Here is a 22,003-nt window from a genome sequence, read left to right as displayed (position 1 = left end):
CGTCACTTAAGTCGGGCGAGTGGGAGGAGGGACCGGTTTTCCGGAGAGTGAGCAGGGGGCAGCCCCAGCGAGCGCTGATACGGCTCAGACCTGCCGCGCCTCCCGTGACGTAAGCTGGGAGGTGGGGTATGTAGATTACAGACCCGGCCACTTGGAACAGCGTTTCCTGGGAAGCTGTGTAGAATGTTCTGCTGTTACCAATACTAAGATATAGTACAAAAATCTGAGTTTTGGGTCGCTATATGTAGATAAAGGCCAATTAGAGTCGTTTCAGGAGTAACCCGAACCTTACAATGAAGTGTCTAGGAGCGGCTAGTTCCTGCGTGAACTGCAACTCATACTTACCTGGCAGGGGAGATACCATGATCACGAAGGTGGTTTTCCCAGGGCGAGGCTTACCCATTGCACTCCGGGTGTGCTGACCCCTGCGATTTCCCCAAATGTGGGAAACTCGACTGCATAATTTGTGGTAGTGGGGGACTGCGTTCGCGCTCTCCCCTGAATATAACTGTCAAAGGCAGATTTCGCTGAAGTGTTTTCTTTAAATGAGTAACCTAGTTGTGTCAGGCGTGGGGGTTACAGAAGTGTGTTTTGTTTTAGGGGGTTATTTGAGGAATTATTTTTTTCATAAGTAAGTGGAGTTAGATAACCCTATTTTTAAAAAGTTTTAACAAAACTCATTTCATTAGGGTCATATTGTTCTTAGTTACCTGTTTAGGGTCTGAATTGATGTGCTTGAAAAGGCAAAGTGTAGGGGATTTTAAAAACTTGGTGTGAAGAAAAGTTATTGTAATACCCCCATATTTGGGGGGCAAGTAAAACAAGTTTATCAGCTTCAACTGTTTCTTTTTGTGGCTACTAAGGTTTTAAAATGATAATTGTTTACATTATATTGGACAGCCTTATTTTTTAAGTGTAATTTAAAATACCCTCCAAAAATATAAGCAAAGCTTTAAAAAAAAGTCATGTGGACTGAGAGAAATACTCGAAGGGTCACAGAATAGTCCTCCCCAAAATATGTCACTCAACTATAGGGATTATCTTGAGCTAAAAGCACTTGAGAAACAATAGCTATAAGAGCTAGTTTGATCTCTCCTTTTCTTCCTGAAAGCAGGTGATAAAGCCCCCATGTGAAAGATATCTTCCCTGTACCAGGGGAAAAGAAACATTCTCAGAGGAGTCAAAGCTGAGAGAATTCTGTGCAAACACAGAGCTTGTTAAAATAATTCTGATCTACCTTTAGCCTCATCATATACGTTAGTTATTTTTTCACAATTACCTCTCTTTGTTTAACCTAATGTAAAAGCTTTTAGGTTTTGCCACTTCTTTGGGTCTTCCTTATAAGGGCTCGTATCAGGTAAACTTATGTTAAATAAATGTGTATTCTTTTATTCTGATAAACTGTCTCTGCCAGTTTTATTCTTAGGCCAAGCCAGATACTCTAACAGGACAGAGGTAAAGTTTTGCATCTACCAAAACTTTTTTTTTGCATCACCAAAGCCTTTGATACTATAATGTAGAAGTCCTCAACCCCCGGGCCATGGACTGGTAGTAATCCGTGGCTTGTTAGGAATCGGGCCACAGGGCAAGAGGGGAGTGGTGGGCCAGTGAAGCTTCATCTGTATTTGCAGCCACTCCCCAGCTCTAGCATCACTGCCTCAGCTCCACTTCAGGTCATCAGGCATTAGGTTCTCATAGGAGCATGAACTCTACTGTGAACTGTGCATGTGAGGGATCTAGGTTACAAGCTCCTTATGAGAATGTTATGCTTGATGATCTCAGGTGGAGCCGAGGCAGTGATGCCAGCACTGGGGTGTGGCTGAAAATACAGATTAACATTAGCAGAGAGGTTTGACCGCACAGAGACCATAATCAGTTGCTTGCAGACTCATATCAAAACCCTATCAGTGAGTGGCAAGTGAAAAATTAAGCTTCATCTGGTGGCAGGCTTTATAGTGGCAAGTGAGCTTATGTACTTCAGTTGTACAGCTGCATCTGGTGGCATCTGATTCTGCATTGTGAGTTGTATAATTAATTATATTTTACAATGTAATAATAATAGAAATAAAGCGCACAATAAATGTAATGCACTTGAATCATCCCCAAACCACCACTACCCTAGTCCGTGGAAAAATTGTCTTCCATGAAACTGGTCCCTGGTGCCAAAAAGGTAAGGACTGCTGCTAGTGCCTGCAAACAGTTGTTTTGCTGGGAGAGCCTAGCCAAAAGGGCAGAAAAGAAAACACAGTGAGTCATCTATTTTCATTGTCTCATAAGAAGGGAGGAAACAAAGGAGGGGAGGGCCTTTGGTTTGTTACCAAATCCAGGCCAGATGCTGCTTCCTCGTATGCTAAGAACTGCAGATTCGAATCCCAGTGAAGCCAGCTTTGGGTCCTCAGCTACACCCTGCCATCTGTCCAGAAGTAGAGTGTCCCAGGTTGGGGTGGAGGTGCTCAAGGCTGCTTGTTACACGCATTCTCTTCAGTTCTCATAGAAATCTTGTTGAGGTAGGCAGGCATATTACTCCTACTTTACAATTTTGGGAAATAGACTGAGAGAGACTGAGGGTATGACCTAGGTAACTATTGTGTGTCCTTCCCTGTGGGCTGCACGCCTCCGCCTCCGCCTCCGCCTCCGCCTCCGAGACTGCCTTACAGCAAGGAATTTAGGTTCGTCCTAACAGATCCACCATAACAGATCCACGCCAGAACCTCTCTGAGTATACCCGGGAAGGCGAGGAATTGAAAAACCTCGCCAGCCACACCAGTCGGCGATCGTCTTTTGGATCGTCATGAGGCCTGATTTAAAACGAATTTCTCTGCTTCAAGAAGCAGAGTGACGCAGAGTCAAGAGGCGGGGATATGTAGATGAGGATAGTGGTGACTGCCGTTGGAGTGTATTCTTCACGGGGTAGAACTTCCTCTGGATAGCGGAAAGGACATACTCTGGTCTCTGTCATATAAATAACTTTGCACTTTCTAACTGAAGGCTTGAAGAATTAGGAATATAATTGACCGTGACTAAAAAGCTTGTTGAGGACGAGAGTGAGGTGCCAGGCAGAGGTGGCAACTCATACTTACCTGGCAGGGGAGATACCATGATCACGAAGGTGGTTTTCCCAGGGCGAGGCTTACCCATTGCACTCCGGGTGTGCTGACCCCTGCGATTTCCCCAAATGTGGGAAACTCGACTGCATAATTTGTGGTAGTGGGGGACTGCGTTCGCGCTCTCCCCTGTTATGTCCTTTGTTAAATGTTAGAATTTGCTTTCATGGTGTTTTATTTCTTACTGTCTTTGTGCTTCCAATTTCAAGAAAGTCATCCGGTGGGAATTAAAGTAGCTCACTGAAGGAGAAGGGTCCCAGTTTATTTTCTTTTAAAAGGCATGTGTATCTTGTTCACGCGGGTGAACCTTGTTTTAATTTTCACTCTAGGTATGTTACAGAGGGAAAACCGCTGAAGCTAAGTTAGTGAAATATGATTTTATGCACAATTCACAGTGAGAATTACTAGTGGCAGGTGTTGAAGATTTTTGGAAAAATTGGAATCTGTCCACTGCTGGTGGGATATCCCATGTAAAAAAAAAAAAAAAAAAGGTGCAGCCACTGTAGGAAGCAGTGTGGCAGTGCCTCAAAAAATTAAGTGTAGAATTTCCATATGATCCCACACTCCTACTACTGGATATATACTCAGAATGGCAAATAGGGGTTTGAAGAGGTACACCACTCTTTATAGGCAGCATTATTCACAGTACCCAAAGGAGGAGTTAACCCTTGTTCATCAATGGATGAATGGATAAACAAAGTGGGGTGTGTATGTGTATCTATGCACACACAATGGAAAATTATTCATATGTTTTTTCTTATGAAAAATTGGTAGTTTAGTCTCACATTGCCCAGTCTATGGCTTCTTTCTATCCTTAGTTACTTCTGTTTAGCTAGTCTTCAGATAGTTCCCCAGGTTGATTATTCTATAATTTAGTTGTAACTTTAACACGATGATGGGAAGAGGCAAGCACAGTGAATCTATACAACCATCTTGACAAGAACCTGTAATCATTCATCCTTTAAAAGGAAGGATATTCTGACATATGCTGCAACATGAATGAACATTGAGGTCATAGTGATATAAGCCAATCACAAAAGGACGAATACTGTATGTTTCCACTTACATGAACTACCTAGAGTAGTCAGATTTTTAAAGACAACATAGAATGGTGGTTGCCAGGGCCTTGGAAAAGGAGAAAATAGGAGTTAGTATTTAACGGGTATGGAGTTCCAGTTTGGGAGGATGAAAAAGTTCTGGAGATGGACGGTAGATGGTTGCACAACAGTGTATATATACTGAATGCCACTGAGTTGAACACTTAAAAATGTTTAAAATGGTAAATTTTATGTCATATCTATTTTACCACAAAAAATAAAAAGTAAAAAACTGAGCAGCAGTATATGACAGCTTGAAAATGCACATTGGATCTGTCCAGTTGTGAAAAGAGATTGGTGACTTTTGCTAGCAGCCCAATGTCAGGAATATGGGGAAGAATATCACATTAGCAGGCCCTCAGTGCAGGCGCGATCCAGCTGAGTGGATGAATGAAGTGGAGATAGTAACTATAGACTCCCCTTTCAAGAAGACACACGACATAACTTGCTATTTTTGGTGTATTAGTTTGCTAGGGCTGCCATAACAAAATATTACAGAATGAGTGGCTTAAACTACAGAAATGTGTTTTCTTACTGTTCTGGAGGCTGAAATTCCAAGATCAAGGTGCCAACAGGGCTGGGTTCTTCTGAGGTTTCTCTCCTTGGCTTGCAGATGGCCACCCTCTTGCCGCCTATTCACATGTTTGTTCCTCACTCTTGATGTTTCTTCTTCTTCCTTTAAGGACACCAGTCATATTGGATTATGACCCCATTCTAACAGCCTCATATTAACTTAATCACCTCTTTAAAGACCTTGTCTCCAAATAGTCACATTCTGAGGGATTGGGGGTAAGGGCTTCAACATATGAATGGGGGTATGATTTAGTCCCAATTAGCCATCCAAATCATAATAGAAATAGGCCACTCTTTTTTATAACTGGAAAAAAGAGGGAGGCAGAAATGAAGGTAGGAAATGACAACTTGCTATAAAATCTTCAGTTCATATTTAAACTAAACAATATTAGTCACTTCAGTTTGCTTAAAAACATTGTGCTATTAACGGGTTACTAGGATGATGTTTGTAGTCACTGATATGGAATTGACAAATACCAAAGGAAATAAAGTTAAAACACTCAAGTTATTAGCACTTTCCACATTTTCTCAGTGGATAAATTAAGAAGGTGTTACTTCTCAGTAACCTCAAAGCCTCTTCGCTGGTGAAGACCCATCACATGTGTCAGCCTTCATGATTTTTCCTTTTACTTCACCTCATATCACACCTTCTATATCTCTCTATGTAGCATATAGCTCTGCCCTTGATTCGCATGCTTGTTGATTCATGTGGATGCAATTTTTTTTTCCTTCTCTTACCCACTGTCTGTGGAGCACCAACGTGGTGCCATTTGCCTGCCCTGCTAGACTGAGCATTATGATGGCAGCGATCCAATTTTAGGTGTCTCACACAGTACCTGTCACATTTGAGACACATGGTAGGTATACCCACAAACACTTGATTGTATGATGGTCACGTGTGGATGCCACATGTAGAAAGTTAAAATTTCTCTGTATGGTTCTTATCATGCACAGTAACAGCTAACAACTACAGAGAGCTCTCTTGGTGCCAAGTATGGCCCTAAGCACTTTACACATATTAGCTCATTTAACCTCTCATCAACTCTCTGGTGATTATTATTCCCATTTACAGAGGAAGAAATTGAGGCCTGTGAAGCTTAAATAATTTCTCCAAGGTTACACAGTTAACTAAGTAGACAGAACCAGGACCAGAACTTCAGAGTCTGAACTGCAACCCCAACTCACTACATTATACTGTACAACAAACGTGTTTGTTTCTAATTCTACTTCCTAGTAGTCATCACTCTTTTAGTCCCAGGAATTAGTAATAAGTATATTCAGTTTTTCAATTTCAACAGTAACTGATACTGAGGACAAATATTAATCTTATAGAATTTCACTAATTGTTTCCCTAATCCTTTTCATTATAAATGGAAGTGGATAAGAAGTGAAAGAAATGTAAAAGAATCTAAGTTGCTTGCTTACATTTATGACTCAGAATAAGCATGTTGCTTTCTTTTGTAACAGGATGTCTCGTGCTGTTCATCTTCCAGTCCCCTGTCCTGTTAAGCTTGGTTCCTTAAGAAATGACTCTTTGGAAGCTCAGCTTCATGATTATGTCAAACAAGGGAACTACGTGAAGGTGAAGAAGATCCTTAAGAAAGGTAGGCACTTTATTGAAATAGCAGATGCAAGTCGGTCTACACTTCTGAATAGCGTTGGAAGGAAAACCAGATACATCTTGAAACTAGTTCTTAGAAAAATTGGATTGGAAGTTAAATCTAGAGATGAGATTCTTTACCAGTACAGTCATGTTGTTCAGTAGGGATCTTGAATCATTGTTTTGAGGCTGTTTTGTTTTGTGCTAGGAAACCATAAGTTCTTCCCACTGTTAGTTTCTTAAGGTTTCTCCTCAGGCCCTGGCCACCTGCCTTTGATTCTGCCTGATCCCTTTTTCTCCTCCATCCACTGGGTCTTCTGAGGCCTGTGGTAGAGTGATGAGGCCAGCTTTCACAGCTCTACCCTTCCTTGCTCCTTCTAGGCACTTGCTGCTTTTGTTTGCAGATTTTGTTTTGTTTTTGTTTTTTTTTGGCTGGAGGCTACAGGCAACTCAGCCTGTAGGACAGACAGAAATAATAAACATAGCTTAGGCAATCTTCAAAAGAGCAAACAAACACGAAAAAAAAACACACATGAACAAAACCTCTCTGATATTTGGCCTCTGATCTAGAGATCCAAATCTGCTTTTTCCAGAGTAACCATAATCCTGCTGGATTTCCTCTCTCCCTTCTTAGTATTGAAGGGAGCTTATGAAGCTTCGCTCAGTTGGTTTGTGGAATAGTCAGAGTGACCAAATGTCTCTAAAGTGTTTCTCTGTTTGCCTCAACAGTCCTGCATTCCTGAGGACTTCCAGAAACCAAGTATCCAACATAATAGTTCCCTCAAAAAGTTCCAAAACTTTTTTATGTAGCACCCCTAGAATCTATAGATGAAGTAGGGGACAGTGTGCCCAATAATTTATTTGAAAGGTCTTATTTTATTTTCCCCTATATATGTGTTTACTATATAAGTTTCAGGTATACAGCATTATAATTGGACTTCTGTATATACTACAAAGTGATCACCCCCAAAAGTCTAGTTAACTGTCTATCACCATACATACATACAATTGATCCCCTTCACCCCTTTTGACCACCTTGCAGCCCCTTTCCCCTCTGGTAACGACCGATCTGTATCTATGAATTTTTTTGTTTGTTGTAGATTTTACATATGAGTGAAATCATATGGTATTTGTCTTTCTCTGTCTGACTTACTTCACTTAGCATTATACCTTCAAGGTCCATCTACATCACCAATGACAAGATTTTATTCTTAAAATTTTATGGCTAAGTTTTAGTCCAGTGTGTGTGTGTGTGTGTGTGTGTGTGTGTGTGTGTGTGTGTGTACGCCATCCATGTGTGTTTTAACATAAAAATTGATGTTTAAGATAAGCATATAACTTCTAGTGTCTGTTTATCCACACCCTCCAGGGTGAGAAGAATTTTAGGACATTTATCTCCTAGACATCTCATGAATGTTCTGCATATTTAAATTCTTGATATTAAGCTAGAGCCGGGGAGGGGGGCTTTGCAGCTGTAACTGGATATGAAGCAGGACTTCGTCTGTGTCTGAGGATTTCATCTAAAGTCTCAAAGTAGAGAAAAAGGGGTGACAAGTTTCCCCATAGTCTAAAGCAAGGCTTCTTAGGAGATGGCCAAATTTATCCTTCAACTCCATCACCCAACCCCAGGCTTATCTAAGAGAAGGCAATGAGGTAGTGGAGGAGGTGTAAAGATTCTTGAAAAGTCATTCACAAGAATAGAACTCGGTGCCTTTTCCCCTCCCCTGCCTCAAGCCAAGAGGCCCTTCAGGTGAACCTCATGGAGAGAATTGTGGTATTTGCATGCAGGAGAGATGGGAGCCTATGTCCCAGCCTGCTGAGCAGTAGAAACATGTCAGCCCACCCCAGTTGCCACCACGACGGTATGAAGAGAATGTGGCATGTTAACTAGAATTTAGGGGTCAGAGAGACTGCCATCTATCTGCCTTCTACTTGGAGCAGTCCTTGATGGCTGGGCGAGTGTGGAAGACTAGCAGTTGTTGCAGTCACACTTCTACCAGTTGGTGGAGTAAGTAGACTCTCTAAAGGGTAGCTGAGCCATCTAGAGGAACTTCACCTATGAAGTAAGGAAGAATCCCAACACAGAGCCTGGAGATGTAACAAGAAGTCAGCAGGAGAGGGCACTGGCTTGCATTAGGGCACTGTGCAGTGGAGTGAAGGTATATGAAAGGCCCACTGAACTTTACTGCAAAAGAGCAGGCATTAGGACAAAGCCAAAAGCTACCGAGAGCATCAGCAGGATACAAGGCCTTTGCCCTTCGTCCTCTCTTTGGTTCTCCCACTACTTTGTCTCTGGAATGGCCATAAACAGCTCTGAGATCAGAGTAGTGGAAGAGCAAGGAAGCAGTTTTGATTTCAGCGGGACTGGACAGTTTGTTACCTGAGATGAGATTGTGCTTGAATGTCTCAGAGTGGCTGAAATACTGTGGAATCTGCCTGAGATGCATCACAGGAGAGGGGAAGGGAGAGCCAACTGACAGTGTACTCGAAGGCAGTAAGTAGGAGGGGAAAAATTGTTTCCTGATTACATCCTACTCAGTTCGGCCCATCCAGAAGGCCAGTTGCTACAGATATTAAATGAATTCTAAAAGCCAAAAGTTGACTTCTAGAACTTTAACCCAGACTTTATTCATTTTTTTAATTATACATGGCCCTGCCTTCTAGGAGTATAATCTATCAGAAGAAACAGACAGGAGTTTGTAATTGACCCGGGGAAAAGGGCAGAAGGGAAGGGAGCACACCAGGTACATTTCAGCCCCTTTGTCTGGGGGGTAATCAAGGAAAACTTCTTAGAGAAAGTGATATTTAGTCCAGGACTTTAAGGAGGAAAAAGAGTTGGGGTTAAAGTTGGAGGTAAAAGGTAAAAGTCAGAGGCAAGGGAGGATTAAAGGGATGCAAAGGCCCTCAGGATGGAGAGGCTCTAGAAAAGAAAAGAGTCTGGATGACTTGAGTGGGAGGAGAAAGCAAAGGGGTAGGGGAGAGTAGTGTGGGGTGAAGCTGGCAAGGCAAGTTGCAGCTGCACCAGGCCTTATGGACTGTAGGAAGGGTTTTGGTATTAGGTGCATAGATATGTAGGATTGTCACATCTTCCTGACGAATTGACCCTATCATTATTATGAGATGTCCTTCTTGATCTCTGGTAATACTTATCGTCTTGAAGTCTACTTTGTCTGATATTAATATAGCCACTTCGACCTCCTCATGCCTACGGTTGCATGGGATATCTGTATCTTTATAGTTAAAATATAGAGTATATAGTTGAGGCTTGTGTTTTAAAATCCATTCTGGCATTCTCTCTGCCTTTTAATTGGAGCATTTAGTCCATTAACATTTTATGTAATTATTGATATGATTGGATTTAGAACTAACATTTTATTATATTATTTGTTTCCTGTTTGTCCTCTCTGTTTTTTGCTTCCCTCTTCCTTCTTTTCTGCCTCCCTTTGACTTAAATATTTTTTAGAATTCCATTTTAATTTAGCTATTGGCTTTTTAGCTATACTTCTCTGAATCATTTTTTGTGTTTGTTCTAGTGATTATATCTTTAATTTTTTACAGTATATTTAATATTGTACCACTTCACATAACATATACTACAACCGTATAGCCTATTTCTTCCCTTTTCCCATCTTTTATCATAAAGATTCCATAAGTATTATATCTGTATGAGTTATAAACCCTATAATATAATTTTATAATTTTTGCTTTAAAGAGTCATATATACTTTAAAGAAATTAATAGGAGTTTCTTTTATCTAAAAATGTCTTTATTTCACTATGATTCTCGAAGAATATTTTCACTGGATATAGAATTCCAGTTTGAATGTTTTTTACTTCGGCAATGTTTTTGGCCTTTATAGTTTTTGATGAGAAAGCAACTGTCATTTGAATCATTGTTCGCCTGTATATAATGAGTTGTTTTTCTCTGGCTTCTTTCAAGAGTTTCTTTTTTCAGTGTATTGACTATGGTGTGCCCAGGGGTGATTTTTTAAAAAATATTTATCCTGTCTGGGGTTTGCTGACCTTGACTGTAGAAATTAATATCTTTTACCAAATTTGGGCACCTTTCTGCCATTGCTTTCTGGAAATTCACATGTATTTATGTTAGACATTTCAATATTGTCCTATAGTCCCTCCCTGGAGCTCTGTTAATTTTCTTTTGTAATCTTTTTTCTTTGTGTCCTTCAGATTGGATAATTTCTCTAGATCTGTTGTCAAGTTCATGACTCTTCCTGTCATCTCTAATCTGCTCTTAACCTTATCCAAGTTCAGTAATTCCCTAGAATGATTTATAGAACTCAAGGAAACATTTTACTTGCTATCACTGGTTTATCACTAAGCATACATGCTTTCATACCATCTTCTCGTACGCTACCCTCCTAGCACTTCACTGTGTTCACCAATCTTGAAGCCCTCTGAACCTTATTGCTCAGGGGTTTTTATGGAGGTTTCATTAACTCAGTATGATTGATTAAATTACTGGCCATTGGTAACTGAATTAAATCTCCAACTCCCTTATCCCTCCCAGAGGTGGGGCAGGATTTGAGGTGAGTAGCAGTGATGGAGCTGAAAGTTTCAACCCTCTAATCATTAATTGGTTTTGGTCTTTCTGTTGACCAGCCCCCATCCCAAAGCTATCTAGTTGTTGTGGCCTGTATAGAATAGACCAAACCAAGTATGCTCTCAAAGGCTGTTTATTAGCCGGCAGCTGTCCTGTACAAAGGAGCAGCCCCGAAATGCCAAGATACAAGGTTTTTAAGCTCTAAATCCCATTCTTCATTCTATCTTAAACACAAAGATCTATTTCTCTCCTATTTACTACCTGTCAACCCACTGGTCAGGTGTGCAAGCAGGGAGTACAGAAGCAGAAAGCTTGTTGTTAGAATGTTATGTTCCTATGGGTGATTGCCTATGTTCCCATGGGCAGTAGCCAGTGTTCCCATGGGCGATGGCCAAACAGTAATTTTCAGCTTATATACAATTAATTATTTTTCATGCCACGCAAGCAAGCAGGGTTACACAGGCTAAAATTGGCAGTTAGTGTATGAGCTCATTGTTACAAGTTTCATGATTAACAGAATGCGGTTAGGGGTTCCAGAAACTAGGCCTAAGGTATAGACTTCCTTTGTCCAGTTTCAGGTTTTAATTATCCTTTAACCCTTTCACATTTCAGCAGGCTATCACATAGTAACCCCTCTTCTCTCTTTCAAGGCAAAAGAAATCTGGTCTTTCCAAGCTGGCAGACTTCTTTAGCAGGCAAGAAGCAGCGCGTCTGGACAAGGAGCGAGAATACCACTACTTTAGCTTACAGTCCACCGGTGGGACCCACCTAGACCCAGATGGTGCCTGGTGCGGTGGGTGGGATAATAGCAGTTCACTGAGTAGGAGTCAGATGCACGCAGGATGTGATTGGCTGCTAGGAAGCCGTATGATAACGCCTATTGCAATTTTGATGTTTCTGAAAAATTTACAAGGAAAAATGATGTTTTAAACTTTGCTACTGAATGAAATTGTTAGGAAGTATAAAATAAAGTTTTCCTGTTTATTTTGTTCTCTCTCACTGAGAGCTTTCCTTGGGCCTGTGGAGATTCTGGCCCGTCAGAGTTTTAAAGTGAGCCACTAAAAAGCTGGTTGGAAAAAGCCAATTGGAAGTTTTGCGGGCATGGTGGGGCTTTTACTTCCTGGGCTTCACTTTTAAATGACTGGGTGGGCATGGTAACTCTTAAATATTAGTACACAGAGGTCTTTTTATTCCCCCTGGGGTCTTGGTTTCTCTCCCCGCCGCCCCCCCACACACTCGGAGAAAATTCTCATATTCTGCCTGGGGCGTATATGCTCGTCGTTAGTTTTTCCCAGTGCTCAGAGCCTATGACAGTTCTGTGGTGCCTTGAGTACCATCCATACTCCTGGACATACGTGGTCTATAGGTCTTTCATGGGCACTCCAGGCATCTCACCCTCGAGTCTCGTGGTCTGCTTCTAGTGGATTACCCAGCACTACCTACTTGATTCCTGTTCTGAACAAGATATCCTTGAAGCCACAGGTTTAATTGATAGTTTCAATGAGTGTTTTTTAAAATAAATATTGATACATTATTATTAACTAAAGTCCATAGTTTACATGAGGATTTACTCTGTGCTATACAGTTCTACAGGTTTTGACAAGTATATAATGTTATGTGTTTGTGAGTACAGTATCATACTATAATAGTTTCATTGGCCTAAAAATCTTGTATGCCGCTCTTGTTCATCTCTCCCTTGAACCCTGGCAACCACTGATTTTTTTACTGTCTCTATATTTTTGCCTTTTCCATGTCATATAGTTGCAATTATAAAGGATGTAGTCTTTTCAGATTGGCTTCTTTCACTTAGCAGTATGCATTTAGGATTCCTCCATGTCGTTTGGTGACTTAACAGCTCATTTACTTTTATCACTGAATAATATTTTATTGTCTGGATGTACCACAGTTTGCTTATCCATTCGCCTACTGAAAGACATATTGGTTGTTTCCACATTTTGATAATTATGAGTAAAGCTGCTGTAAACATTCATGTGCAGATTTTTGTGAGGACATAAGCTTTCAACTAATTTTTAGGTTAATACCAAGGAGTACAATTGCTAGATTGTATGGAAAAACTATGTTTAGCCTTGTAAGAAACTACCAAAGTGTCTTCCGAAGTGGCAGTGCCATTTCACATTCCCACTAGCAATGAATGAGACTTTCTTTTGCTCTACAAAAAACAGAAAATGGTGAGAAAGGGTAGCTTACCATTTCTGTTGCTTGCCAGGGCTTGGTGTTTTGGATCTTAGCTATTTCAATAGGCCTGTAAGTAGTGGCTCATTATTACTTTGTAATGTCTTCCAAATATATATTAAAATAAATAATAATTTGAGTGTAGCACCCAAGATATTTCATTGTTCACCAGTAAGTCCCATGGCCCAACAGAGTGGCCAGAAGCCAGCTCCAGATTGACATCTCCTTGGCCAAGTTATCAGACTCTCTGTGTCTCAGTTTCCTTTGTTATAAAATGGGGATAATAATAATAACTACCTCAAAAAAGATTAAATGACATATGTGTGAAACTTTTAGCACAGAGTGTAGTATAATATTGGGAGCTTAATAGATTTTGCTATTATTATTAACCTTTTACCATTATGAATGGTTTCACAGGCATGAGAGTCAGCCAAAACACGTAATTCCCACCCATCCTAGACCCATCTAGATTCTCATAAGCTCCTAGGGCCAGTATCTTTACTGTATTCTGAAAAATCTCTCCATGGATTTTGGAGAAAGGCCCCCAGTTGAGAATCACTGGATCTCAATCATAATAGTGTCATATTAACCTGCCACTTTTGGAGACTCAAACCTGAGGCCATGAAGTTAGGCAAATCACCAGTGACATATATTCCCTGTCACTTCATCGATTCATTAATTACAAAGTTCTGAAAAATGTCCACAAAACTCTCCCTTCCCTTTTGTGGTGTCAGGGATAGCTGTGTGTTTTTGAAACTGCCGAAGAGTGGGAGAAAAACCAGTGTCAACAACTGAATGAAAACAGTTCAGTGATTGCCACTAATCAGTAGTGTGCACATTGTCCTTGTAAAGCATGCAAAGATCATATAAGTGCTCCCTGATTGCCAGATTCTGTTAAGGCATTTCACAAATGTTACCTCATTTTTGCAGTCTCCTTTATATGACATAGGTTCCAGTATTTTCATGCCCATTTTAAAGGTAAGCAAAGGAAGCACCAAGAGGTTGTTCAGAACAAAACTTCTTAGACATAGTGAACATGTCAAACCTTATTATCTGGCTGCTGAAAGGACTAGCTGGTGACAAGGATGAGCATGGGATGTATGGTTGGAAAACCTTATAATAGGCAGCTGTTGTTTAAAATATAAGCACTAATTTGGTAGCTATAGCATTTTCATTTCACATAGTTTTAAAGATATGAAATCTACATCTGTGATTAGAGGAAATGTGGGCCAGACTGGTCCAAGATGCCAGATGTACTGACTCTCAATCAGTGTTTTAGGCAAAGGGAACAAGAGAAGGGAAGGCCTTAGTTGTGGGGGGCATAAACACAATACATCTAAGAAGCAAACCATGAGTCCACATCTCTGGCTGTTATTTGGAATAACAAGGTTTCATCTCCCAACAGCACTTTCACCATTCCTATTAATGTGGAAGCAGCGACCCATCAAACAGTTGTAAGCAAAATGTATGTGGATATCCTTTCTTCAACAGAGGCCTGATCGGGAATTATCTTTTATTATTTTAAGTGCTTTTGGAAAAAAAAAAAAATCCGTTTTTGATTTTCTGACCTGGTAGAAATGCTCTCTAAAAATATGTTGGTGCCCTAAGGCCTTTCAGGGCCTGGCTTCAGCCCACAAGTCTAATGTTTGGCACCATTCCTCTATTCTTTAAAAGTATTCTGCGCTAGTTTCTTCTTTGATGTATTTTAAAGTGATCTGCTTCTCTTCCTCTTCTGAAATGTAGTAGCCTTTATTATTCTTCTACTGTGCAGTTTATTAAATTTTACCTACAACTTTTATCTCTGGGCAAAACACAAAGAGCCTTTCCTGTGGGTCATATGCTTTCAACATACAGAAGGGAGGACTATCAGTGCTCAAGGCAGCAGGAGACAGCCTCGTGGCCTGCGTGAGCCACTTTAACATTCTAAGTTTCTATTTCCTCAACCTCTTAGGGTTATTTCCAAGGTAAAATGGGATGATCCATGTTTTAAAGAGTTTAGTAGAAGGCCTGGAACATATTAAAGTACTGGAGATATGGTAGCTCCCCCTCCCCGCCTAATGACTTAAGAGAAATCATATTTAAATCAGAATTTTCTTGGGAGAAGAGGAGGGGTAAGCAACTCTTGAAACTCACCTGGCAAGTCATTTTTAAAAAAATAGTATGACTTCTTTAGGTTGGATTTTATTATTATTTTTTTAATATTGAGGGGCACAAAAAAGAAAACTAAAACCAAGCTGTAATTTCTGGATAGGTAGACATGCTGATATTTAAAAATAAAGATGATATAGTCTAAGGTTAAAAAAAATTTAAACAGTACAAAAAATGTACAAAATTACCAATAAAAATCAGATCCTTCTCCCCTCCTTGCCCCCAACATGAAGTAACAATGCTATAGTTTTTCATTGCTTTTTTTCCTAATTAAAAAAAATAAGTATAGAGAATTGTTTTTCCAAATAAACCTCTTCTTTATCCATTTAAGATTGGCTTGGGTACCTTATTTTGAAAAACTACCTAGGTGAGCCAGTATGTGCCCCTCAGGTCCACACTCAGGTAACCAGCAGATAGTCTCAAAGTAAAAGGGTGAAATTAACCCTATTACCTTTTAAAATTCAGGATCTTAGAGATTAAACAAATTTTAAAAATCTTATCCATAGACGCTTTGTGTCATATTTAAGATTAGAGAACTATTTGATATACCCAAGCATAGCTTTTGTCTTACACCAGTCTGGGAGTGTTAGTGATTTAGGAGACAAAAAGACATAAGAGCTTCTGATTGGTTGTTGGTCATAATATGTTAATAAAGAACTTGAAGTCTTTTTTTTTCTTTTATTTGAAGTCTTAGCTTCTTAAAGAAAAAAACTCTTAATAGTATACAGAATTTGTTTAAAAGTTGTATGTAAAACGACACTTTGAAATATGTTTATAAGATATTTTTAAAAGAACGTTAAAACATCACCATGAGTAAAAGGTTTACGGCTGCCATAGACCCAGCAGAGGCGGCAAGTTCAAAGTTAAGACTATACTTTCAGGGATCATTTCTATAGTTTGTTACTAGAGAAGTTTCTCTGAATGTGTAGAGCACCCGAAACCATGAGGAGGAGGTGCAGTATTCTCTTCTGAGCGTGAAGCTAGCTTCTGGTGTTGCATTTGTAACTGCCACTAGCTATTGATGATCGTTCTTCTCTCTCTTTGAGAGAGTGAGAAGGAGAGAATGCAGTCTGAGTGGTTCTCGGTTAACTAACTGTGCTAGTGTTATAATACTTCATTTTGTTTGGTTTTTTTTTTTTTTAATCCCAAGTGTATGGTTACATTTGTATTTTTTCAGTTTTGGTATGATTTTTTCTTTGCTTAGTCTTTGTCATTTGTTTTACATTTTCATAGCTTTTTCTGTGGTAGGAGAGGGATTTTTCCTTCTCCCCAAGTATTTTCTGCTTTTTTTGCCAGTGAGTATATGGTGTTTACATGTAGTTGCCACCTTTCCTGGACAAGTTTTGTCTGAACCTTGTTTTGTTGTTAAGGTGTTTGAAGCACCTGTGTTTTGAGCAGTAGTAGACAGTCTATCAAAGTAATTTAGTTTTAAATGCACATTTGATGTTTTTAATTGTTTTGAGAAGGTTTGTTCTTATGCTGCGCCATAAAGATAAATTTCAAACCTACAGAAAGGTTGGGTTTAAGAGTTTATTTGAGCCAAGGTTTAGGGGCCAGTCCCCGAGGAGTAATAGTTTTATGGAGGCCACATGAAGTCCACTGGTGGAAGATTAAGGAGGTGAGAGAAAGCAAAATGGAGAGATGTTTCTTTTACATTGGTGGGTATAGGATAAGAAACATTTAACATAGTTTACAGAAGTATGAGAATTAAAGATAATGAGGAATGTTGGGATGGCCTTACCTGGTAAGAGGGGTGTTTATCTTTGGAGATCTGAAGAAGATCATTCTGACATTATGTTATTCTAGAAGCATAAAATCTGGATGGGGCTTGCTCAAGGTGAAGGTTAACCTATCATATAGGTTTTAGGACGTGACTTCTCATTATAACTTGCCAGTTAGGATTTTTTTTTTTTTTTGTAATGATTTAAACATCCTGTGTGGTTACTTTTAGTTCCTAAGCTTGTCAGGCTTGCCAGAGTAGCCCCCCCACCCCCACTTTTTTTTTTGTTGTTCACAGTTCTTTCTTTTTTTTCTCGTCAGTGCTATGATTATTTTAACTATGTTTCTTTAGCTAAATGAAATTATAAATCAACCTTGTTAGTCTCATGTGTGTATGTTTTTTTAGTCTAAATATTTTGCTTTCATTTTTGGCCTCACCTTTAAATCGTTCCAGGCTAATCAGATGTTTTTCCTGATATCTGCTTTAGGAAGCTACTCTAGTTTTACATTTAATATATCACATTTGTTATTGAACACTGGCCTAAAAAAAATCAGTAAAAAATCTTATAATTCTAATGACTATTATGTGATATAGTTCACTTTAGGTACAGACTTCATTTCCTGTTGGAGGTGGCAGTGCCCTTAATAAACTGGGAAAGCAGGATCTATTCATCTAATTCAATTCTCATGCCAGTGAATAAACCCACTTTTATCTTTGCAGTTTCACTTGTCTGTCTATGGATTAGCCTGCTACAGTTTTATGGATATAGGCAGAAGACACGAAATACCTGCTTCAGAGTTCAATGATAGTTTATTACTCATAGCAACAGCAGTAGCTAGAATATTAGAACATTAGCATTTTTAGTGCTGCTTCCTCAAACTCCAGTTCCCACTGAGCCATGAAAAGAACTAGATAACACTGCACATGTAGTGGGTTCCTGTGCAGTAGAAGTACCCCGAGCTCCAGGAACCCAGCCCAAATCTTTTATAATGGACCTTTGTTCCAAAGGGAGACATTATCTTTATTATACTGGACAATAAGCATGCCTGCATTCTGCTCTGATATATCTTCCAAAGTTTGGTGTACAAACATCTTGAAAAAAAAGGATAGTTAGGGCCTCACTCTCATGACATGTAGAAACAGGAGCAATCCATGGAGAATTGTCTTCCCACACTGTTCTTTGCTGCTCTTCTCTACTCTTAGGCTTGCTTGGGCAGATAAATTTACCAGGCACTGAAGACAGATAAATTAGGCACTTCTTACACTCCAGGTTAAAGAGACAGCCTAGTAGGGAGACAGACATGCCACAAATAACTTGTAGCACAGCAAGCCCTGAACAGTAAGAAATGTGAATCCCACTAACACTGCTCTCACCAAGAACACTGTTTCTTCTTACTAAACTTCTCTAGCTTTGAAGCTGTTGACCGATACTTTTTTTTTTTTTTGGTTAGCAAAACATTTTTCTTTTATTATTTTATTTTTATTATGGTGACGTTGGTTAACAAAATCCAGTAAGTTTCTGGTGTACAATTCAACAGTATGATACTCTTTTTTTGAAACTCTTACCTCTTGTCACTGTGACCCATTTGTTTCAGCTTTTTCTCTTACCTCTCTTGATGTCCTTCTTGCCCTACTTTTTGGCTTTTTTTCTTTCAGCTTGTCCCTGAAGATGTTAGTGGACCCTCTGGGCTCCACGACCTCGACCTCAGCTGTTTGGGTAGTATGTTTCACGACTCATTTCTCCCTATGGCTTTAAAATGGCCAATGATAATGTTAACTACCCCTACATTTCCTGGTTCTGTGCACTGGACACCTTTGCTGGGGTTTTTCCTTCAATTCTAGATGCTTGGGATATTGTGTGTATGGAAAGCCATTTCGTTGTCCAGTCTGCCCTTTTGTAACATAGTCTTATGCTGGGAGCAGGGATTAATCAAATAATCACACAGAAGAGTTTTTTGATCTGGTTAAGGATGTCAGAGAATGGTTCTCTGAGACAATTCCCAATGATGAATTGAAGTTAAGTTAGGGAAGGAATGGGGAGAGAATTCCTGGCAGAGAATACAGTTTATACAAAGGCCCTGTGGCAAAAGGAAACATGATGAGTATGAGGAACTGTAAGTTCTGTATGGCTGGAGTGAGGGGAATTTGGTGAAAAATAAGGTTGGAGGTGTGAGTGTGTGCCAGATCAAGAAGGGCCTTGTAAACTATTTAGAGAGGTTTTATCTTTAGCCTAAGAGCTGGGAAGCTTTAAGCAGGGGAATGATGTGTTAAAAAAAAAAACCACACACACACAAAATTAAACTAAGTAAATTTGAAGATGTAATTGGGTTTATTATGCAGTTCATGAATCCAGCATCATCCCATCTAGCGACTAGAAGTACGCTCTGAGGGGTTGTATACAATAGAAGGTTTTTAGAGGAAGCAGGGTGGGGCAAGGGAGCTATTAGTGAAAGAAAAGGAAGGATTATTTTGGGGCCAGCACATCTTTTCTTTGGGGAACAGACATGGGATTTTTATTTTTTATTTTTAATCATGTAGATTGTTTCTTTATATGGGGGATGGAGAGGACCTATGCAACAGATTACCTTACTGGTGCTTGACCAGAAAATTCTAGACTGGTTAATTAAGATTGTGTTTCTGGGAGAAGTTAAAACTGCAATTAGATGAGGTATTAAGTCCAGGTTTGATATGGGCTTTTAGCATGAGTGACGCCATTTGCGGCTTGTGGCTTTTTTCTTTAACAGATGCATCATCCTGCTTGTTTAAACATAATTTCATGTACATAAAAATTTCTTGATTTGAAAAAAAAAAATCCAAGAGAACATGTATATATCTGGTATTTTGATCACAGAATAAAATTTAAAAACAGAGAACGTTTTGCAAATGTCATAGACATTGGGACGTTACTTTCATCTTCCACTTATACTTTTTTTCTCTTGTTAAGGTCTCAGCATTCATGCGTAGGTCTAAACTGAGGCGGGTCCTAACACGCCCGCGCACTTTGTAGTTGTCACCGTTTCACGTAAAACTGACGCTGCGAAACTGCAGCGAGAAGCAGGGCGGGGTTGAAAAATAACTGGCGTGTCATTGGCTGTTTAGCAACCGTATGTTAATTAAATGCCAGCTTGAAATGTCTTCGGGAATGCAAGAATAGTAAACATGCTTTATCAAGCTTTGGGAAATGAAAGATTCTTTAGGAAACACAGGCTAATATACATTTGGACAAAATAGTGCCGTTAGAAAAACTCACCATCAGTAAAATATGTGTGGGTTTCGTTCACTTTCGAAAAACCAGCGGTTGCAGGTTAAGACTATACTTTCAGGGATCATTTCTATAGTTTGTTACTAGAGAAGTTTCTCTGATCGTGTAGAGCACCCGAAACCACGAGGAGGAGCTGTAGCGTCATCTCCTGAGCGTGAAGCTGGCTTTTGGTGTTGCTTATTGCAACTGCCATTGGTCATTGATGATCGTTCTTTCCTTCCTTTGGAAGGTTAAGAGGGAGAAGACGCGGTCTGAGTGGTTTCTGTCTTCATTCCGTAATATAAAATTAGGCTGTATTAGTGCTAGAGTTATGTAGAGCTATCATTGTTATGAACTTGGGCGTTTTTTCTTTTGTGTTGAGGTGTTACCTAAAGTGAAGTGTTCACACATGTCGTAAAAGTTTGATGATGAGTAGTTTTCTTTATGGTATGTTTAAAGCTGTAGCATTTTTTGTACTGGCTTTAGATGTTCTGTTATCTTTATTGGTAGGCTTCTTGTTAACACGTGATAGGATTGGGGCCTTGATCCTAATTAACTTTACCTCAATTGATAGTCATTATATTTTAGCAGGGTATAAAGGTGGGGCCTTCTGTTCCATATTATATTCTCCCTAATTCACAGTATCATAAGCACCCCCAATTACCATCCTCTGGAGGTTAAGAATAATTTTAGTCCATTTTTTTGGTACCAAAGTGTGGTGAAATGCTTTAGTCCAACTTTCTGTAAAGAATGTTTTTGATGAAGCCAACTATTGTTGCCTTCTACTTGCTCTGTGGCTTTTTGTGTTTGTGTGCCTAATGAAGGCTTTCATTTTTTCTTTTTAAAAAAAGTTTGCAATAGTAATATATGAAAGCATTGTATAAATGAATTTTATTTTTTTTCCCCCCTAATATGAAGTTCCTTAGTTTTACATCAGGAAATGCCCTGTTACTTACATTGATCCTGGTATTTGTTTTGCAGGAATTTATGTCGATGCAGTTAATTCCCTGGGCCAGACAGCACTTTTCATTGCAGCATTATTAGGCCTTACAAAATTAGTTGATATTCTGGTGGATTATGGATCAGATCCAAATCAGTAAGTACAATAACATTGCTATTTAGAAAATAAGTAGTAGTGTATCCTCATAAGATGAGTTGGGGCATTTGGAAACTAATTTGACAAGATATTAAAAGAACTTTTACTAACATATTGAAATACAATTATATACATATGATAAAACATACTTTTAACTGCTAATAAAAAGCAGTTTTGCTAGGCCCTATGAAATAAATGAAACTTATTAGTCATTAATTAATTAATTAGTCATTAACAACATGGTTTGCATATTTGTGTAGCACTTTGTGGAAATATGCAAACCATGTTGTTAATGACTAGCTAATTTGTATGATTTGTGTGATTCCCTTAAGCCGTTTAATGTACCCTACGACCAGGTTTTTCACCGGTTAATATACTTGGCATTGCTTTATCAAGATGATTTTTGCCTGGCTCTTGTAGTCATGGTTTAAAAGAACCTGAGTTTAATAGTTGGTCCAAATTTTAATATGGAACAGCAACACAATGTAATGATTCATCTTCACTAGTGAACATCTCTTTGTGTAGCATTTTTGCTTTTCACTAGATCTTCACTAGCACTAGATCTTCACAGCCACCTTCCTTGACAGAGAGGCGACAGCCATATTTTTACAATTCACATTGGACAGAACCAGAAATGGGTTTTGAGTGCTTACTGGATTCTATATTTTCAC

General features: G+C 39.3%; 1 protein-coding gene and 4 non-coding genes across 8 annotated transcripts in view; all 5 read left to right on the top strand.

The window, feature by feature from the left end:
* Window positions 1–337: 337 nt before the first annotated feature.
* On the top strand, window positions 338–501 carry LOC112473420. Its single transcript, XR_003043993.1, has one exon. It is a non-coding gene; the product is annotated as a U1 spliceosomal RNA (small nuclear RNA).
* Window positions 502–3,072: 2,571 nt separating this feature from the next.
* Window positions 3,073–3,236, top strand: LOC112473419. The gene has a single exon (XR_003043992.1). It is a non-coding gene; the product is annotated as a U1 spliceosomal RNA (small nuclear RNA).
* A 2,999-nt stretch (window positions 3,237–6,235) lies between these two features.
* Window positions 6,236–22,003, top strand: part of TEX14 (testis expressed 14, intercellular bridge forming factor) — a 63,424-nt gene continuing 47,656 nt past the window's right edge. For 3 of the 4 annotated variants that reach the window (XM_025041799.1, XM_025041802.1, XM_025041801.1), the window contains exons 1-2: window positions 6,236–6,378; window positions 21,218–21,332. In XM_025041799.1, coding sequence (XP_024897567.1) covers window positions 6,243–6,378; window positions 21,218–21,332 — 251 coding nt within the window. In that variant the 5' untranslated portion in view covers window positions 6,236–6,242. Of the gene's footprint in view, window positions 6,379–20,308; window positions 20,684–21,217; window positions 21,333–22,003 lie in introns of those variants that run through there. The other variant, XM_025041800.1, reaches the window with a different exon arrangement.
* On the top strand, window positions 16,141–16,354 carry LOC112473427. Its single transcript, XR_003043998.1, has one exon. It is a non-coding gene; the product is annotated as a small nucleolar RNA U3 (small nucleolar RNA).
* Window positions 20,303–20,517, top strand: LOC112473425. The gene has a single exon (XR_003043997.1). It is a non-coding gene; the product is annotated as a small nucleolar RNA U3 (small nucleolar RNA).

Source organism: Pteropus alecto, unplaced genomic scaffold (assembly GCF_000325575.1).
Source record: "Pteropus alecto unplaced genomic scaffold, ASM32557v1 scaffold98, whole genome shotgun sequence".
NCBI lineage: Eukaryota > Metazoa > Chordata > Mammalia > Chiroptera > Pteropodidae > Pteropus > Pteropus alecto.
Note: the sequence above shows the minus strand (reverse complement) of the source record. Positions and strands in the feature narration are given on the sequence as shown.